General features: G+C 36.0%; 1 protein-coding gene across 1 annotated transcript; it reads right to left on the bottom strand.

Annotated features, from left to right (window-relative positions):
• Window positions 1-218: 218 nt before the first annotated feature.
• Window positions 219-3871, bottom strand: LOC18602963 (thermospermine synthase ACL5-like). Its single transcript, XM_088805566.1, has 11 exons — window positions 3753-3871; window positions 3416-3604; window positions 2626-2692; window positions 2442-2536; window positions 2233-2335; window positions 1609-1697; window positions 1352-1508; window positions 1173-1248; window positions 970-1028; window positions 648-784; window positions 219-548 (listed from the first exon to the last, which is right to left on the bottom strand). The coding sequence occupies exons 2-11, from the start codon at window positions 3556-3558 to the stop codon at window positions 470-472; spliced, it is 1005 nt and encodes a 334-aa protein (XP_088661692.1). The 5' UTR covers window positions 3559-3604; window positions 3753-3871; the 3' UTR covers window positions 219-469.
• Window positions 3872-5470: the final 1599 nt, after the last annotated feature.

Genomic DNA, 5470 nt, shown 5'->3' on the forward strand with positions numbered 1-5470 from the left:
TGACATAAGTCGAGAAAGAGATCACTGTGGTACAAAGAACATATATAATAATGGTTTCATTTGATTTTGCAGTCCTTTGTCTTTATCGTATATGAATATCTTTTAAATCTAAGCATTGTCTGCAGCCATTGCGCAACATGTATGGAAATCATCTTTGATCTGATTAGCTCCATGCATTCAACTATATACATATATATTGTCATTCAAAAAGTGAAGAGTTTGATGGATCGACGACAAACAGGGAGTGAGGTGGTCGTTCACACTTCGAAAAAAAGGCCCATACATTACAATAATACTGTTCCTTAGAGTTAACTACATAAGCAAGCAGAAAGAAAAATTTATAAATTACAAGACAAAGAACAGCAGGAGACAAACAAACAAGAAAAAAAAAAAAAGGGGAAGCAGAAGATTGTGTCTTGCAGTGTTGTGTGTCGCTTTGCTGATAGCGGCTTCCTTTTTATCCGATTTCTCATTCTTGGCAGTGTTTGCCATGCCCATATATGAACCTTGCTGTTCCTTCTGTGTATACTTCAGTCTCATTGTCCAGTCTGCCAAGATTTCCCATTCCACAAATCAATTTTAATCACTCAAATCAGTAACATTAACATATGAAAATTAAACCAGTTTTAAACTTTCAAAAGCCTTACGAATTTCGAACGGCTTTGCTTAAGGTAGAGGCTGATGAAAATGTTTTCCCATCCAGGTATCTGTTTTCTCCTTTTATCCTATGTTTCATTCTCAGGTCTAGCTCTTCAGGACTCAGCTCTAACGGGGAATCTGAAGCCTGTCATGTTCAACAACTTTAGTCCATACTATTAATTCCGAATGTAAGAGCATATGTTCTCATCGTAGTCAACAACATTATTGATTATTTGTATAATGCAGTTTATTCCATTTGGTCAAGGACCAACTTTCTAAAGATTTGCAAAAATATTCCTGAAAAACTTAGGAGAGTATTGGCGGCTTTACCATAACCCATCCCCAAGTATCAGCGAAGGAAGGAATATGAGCAGAATACGGTACAACATCTGCACATGAAATAAAATTATTATAACATCAAATCAACTGACATCAGGCATTTAGCATTGCGGAAGTTAATTAAAGAAAGTAATTAGACAAAAGCAAAAGCAAAAGCAAAAGCAAATTTGCTTAGATAGAGGCTAATTAATTACATTTGAAAACCTGCCGTAAAGTGTTATAGATGCAAGAGAATACTTCTGTGTGGCTGAAAATTCCAGCTGGCCCAGCCTACAAATTTAGAAGAAAATGACCTTGGTGAATGAATCTTCTCTTTTCCATTCATTAACACGTAAGCGCCTACGTACGCACAAACTTGTTTATAACCACTTACCTGTGTGACAAATATGCCGCCATGGTTGAGTCTAGGCTTGACAGTGAGCTCATAAAACGATTTCGTGTAAAGCTTATAGCAAGGGCCTCCTTCTATTGGGTCTGCCAGGTCGCCAATGATCACATCGTAGCGTTCTTTTCTGTTTTCTAGCTCGGCCCTGGATTGCATACCAAATGTTAATTGTCAGAACAAAATTATACTAGCTAACAATAACTTCAGAGATAGAGTAGAAGAATGTGTAAATTTCAGAATTGAACCTGGCATCATTGATTATGAGCTCCATTCTTGAATCGCAAAAGGCTTCCCTGTTAACTACTAGGTATGACTTGCAGAATTCAACCACCTCCTGTACCACCAATAATTTATCATGGTTTGGCTTAATTTTTCTTAGCCAGGCAATAGATTCTTGTTTTTACTACTGTTTAGTCAGGCCACCATGTGACATTTAACAAGAAATTCCCATTAGCATTAGCAGAAGTTTTCGTTGGTAATAATCACCGACGAATAGGAACTTCCCTTGGAAAAACTATTTTTGTCTCTTCTAATTATTTGTAAGCGTGAAATTTGCAGAAGACAGATTCTCTCTTGTGCTTGCTCTCAGCTTACCCTTTTCTTTTGTCTTTGGTGATAGACATATGAAGATAAAGGAGCTTCAGAAACTCCAAGTTCACATTTCAATAATGGGAACAATGAAGAACAAGACAAAGAGAAAGTTTTCATTGCAAAGCCAAATCAAGAAAAAGTCACTATTAAGTACGTGGAATTACAGCTTTAGACTAACATTGGCATACCGGCGATATGGCTAATAAAATCCATCTTTCAAAAAAAAAAAAGTACGTGGAAAAAAATTTTCAAGACTTTTAGACAGAGAGATAGTTTACCTCGTCAATGTCGCACATGACAAGCTTTTCAATAGTCTTGTGTCTAAGTATTTCTCTAGCGGTGGAGCCTTCACCTCCACCCATAATGAAGATGGACTTTGCACTAAAATTGAAAATTCAGATAAGATCCAAATCAAGAAAACTTGGCCTTCCACCAAATAATAATCTGAGAAGAAAAAGTTTATTATGGACAGAAAACAAGTACATACTATGAATGATGAAGAAGTGCTGGATGAACAAGACATTCATGGTAGATAAATTCATCCACCTCTGCACTCTGAAGCTTTCCATCAATCACTAACGCCTGTTTTAAGACTCAAAGAGAAAACTATTGATCAAAGGAAGACAAAATGATAAAGAAAAATACATTGAAGGAAAAAGAGAAATATGAACCTTTCCAAAGGGCTTTGTGTCCAACAGGGCAATGTCCTGGTACTGTGTTGCCGCTGTATGCAATATACTGAGACAGGAGCAGAACAAAATGATTACTCGAATACTCGAAAGAATGGAGTCGTTAGAATTTTGTTCATTAAAAGATTACTTTCTTGTGTCTTGTCTGGCCTTTTCATGACCGGGATTTTGAAGCCTTTTTCGCTTTTAAGGAAAAAATGGATAGAACTCTCTCTTCTTTAATTGTGAAAGTGAAACTTTGTAAATCTATTACCATTATGAAAATGAACAACCACTAGTTGGCTAAGAAGTAGCCGAAAATCCAGAAATCCAACTATAGTTCGTTTCTGACTCACGTAATCAATGGAAAAGTGTTTCACTTTTTCATATTTTCAGTTCTTGAAGCTTCTCTTAATGATTTGTCCATGTTTCTTTTCCGTGAAATTTACTAGGAAGACATAATTTATTCTCAAAAAATGGCAAGTACGATATCTGCTAACAGCCTAACATATGCGCTCCCTACGACAAGGAAAAAACAGAGGAAAAAAAAAGCCAACACAAAGTAAGAATGAGAAAGTAAAATTAAGGATTAAGTATCCATAAAAAAAAAAAAAAAAGGAAAACGAAAAACAACAAATTTTGAAGTTGGAAACTAGAAACTTATTATGGAAACTGGAACGCCTGATGCATGATTCTTCTGAGTTTTAAATAAAGGAGATAATAACCTGCATTTTAAAAGTATTAAAGAAGAATATTATTGATAAATGTGCGTGTATATATAGTTATAAACTACCTATTAAGAGCAAAAGACCATCTCAAGTTCTCTTCAATCTCTTCTTCGTACCAGCAGCTCTTTCTATAACCTGTTAATGGATGAATTTTCCCATTAACTCCATTCCCATTGTTAATCCCATTAGAGCAAGAAATTTCACCCATTCTTTTCCTTAACAAGTAGCTCTCAAAGGATCACCTCCGATACACACTGGAAACCAAGAAAGATAAGAGAACCAGAGACAGAGAAGAAGATAGAAAGAGATTAGTAACTAGCCAAGGGAGTGAAGAGGAAGGACGAATGGACGGAGAATATAAATGCGAGGGTGGCAAGGAATTCGAAAAGGAACTATGATTACTTGATAAGGTTTAGGGTATGGAAGAGCTGTGAAAAATCTATCGAAGTTGGCGTACAATATCTTTCTTTCTTTTTTTCCTTAAGGGGGCCTGAAAAAGAGAAGAGTCCCAAAAGAATCCTCCGCAGTTTTATGATACATATAAAAAGTGTGGGAAGACAATATGTGATTTCTAACTTTGATTTGGTCGCGTGGTTTTGTTCAGGTCGGGTCGACATGAAAGTTCTATCCCTTTTCTATTCCTAATAATTTCAAAATGCTTTGCAGTTTGTACATACGTGACCGTCTTGTCAATGCAAATTCGCCACCAATGCATGTACATATGCCAGAGAATTAGTCTCTGGTTTTAATGTTTTACGTGTATGAATGGACATTAAATTCTTCCAAAAATATACTTGCAAGATAATAAAGGAAAGAATATTTGGCTAACTATATCGGCACTCACTTTTTGTTTTTTCTTTATTTGGAAATTTATTTTTCCCTTTTTATTTAAAGAATTTACATTTTGACAAAATAATTTCATCTTAATTAGGGCTTTATTTATATTTTATTTGCATCTCAGTTTCACTATAAATAACCAAAATGCATCCACACGCACCTAGATTGATAACTCAGATCGATAATGCTTTCTTCTAGTAAAAATAATAATAATAATAATAAAACAAAAAGAAAATTCTTGCCTTTACCTTTTTTTTTTTTCCAACCTTTCCTAGTGTTGGAGCCTAAGCGTCTATAAAGATACATCTCAAATCATATCAGGCAAAACAACGCAAAGTAACAAAAAAAGATTCATGTAATCGACCAAGCTACTTTTTATATTAAGAAGATTGAGTTGAGTTTGACGAGGCAATATATTATACCTTGGATAAGTCATGTCCGGGCATATATGTATATATATATATATATATATATATATATCTGTATAAGGTCAGCTCTCTCTCAGCAGCCAAGGCTTAATTAGGAGGATAGCATGCAATGCATGTTGGATAATGATGGTGGAAAGAAAAATGGAACCCTTTATAGAGTGAAGGGAAAAGGATAAAATAGCATGATTATCATTATAGTGTGGGAGGTGACAATTGCCGAAAATTCTGGTTATTCTTTTGTTGAGAAAATGTGTGCAAAATCTTGGTTGGAGGAAGAGAGAAAAAGAGAGAGAGAGAGAGAAGAGAAGGGCGTGCAGTTGAAGCCATCATCATATTCTCTTTGCTTGAAAAGATGAAGAGGATGGGGCGTGCTGCGCAGGCGCACTCATCATCACCTCCATCACCATCAAAATCCTTCTTGCAGTTGGGAAAAAAAAAAGTTTTTCAACCCTGCCATGATAAAAAAAAAAAACAAAAACAAAAACAAATATCTCCTTCTAGATGCTGTTGAGTTTCACCAATTTATCCAGTCCTTTTGGCACTTGTCGAAAGCTATTCCCATGTTGTCACCCATAATTTAGGTCTAGTGTGGGACCCTGCTACGAGCATGGTTTTGGCTTTTATATGAGGTGATGTTGGCATCAGCGTGATGTGCCCTCACTCCAGGTCATGAGAGAAAAGGAAGAAGAGGTTTTGATTAAATTTTTGATGCGGGATAGGACACTGGCAGGCCAACCATGAATGCAAAGAATCATCTGCTCGCTATTAAGGGTTTAAGGGTTTTGAGCGGTGATGATGAATTCACCCACCTTCTTGAATTGGGAAGACATGATAATGGCCCCAAAGCCCTCATCA

The sequence above is a fragment of the Theobroma cacao genome, chromosome 4 (genome assembly GCF_053813885.1).
Source record: "Theobroma cacao isolate CCN51 chromosome 4, ASM5381388v1, whole genome shotgun sequence".
Lineage (NCBI taxonomy): Eukaryota > Viridiplantae > Streptophyta > Magnoliopsida > Malvales > Malvaceae > Theobroma > Theobroma cacao.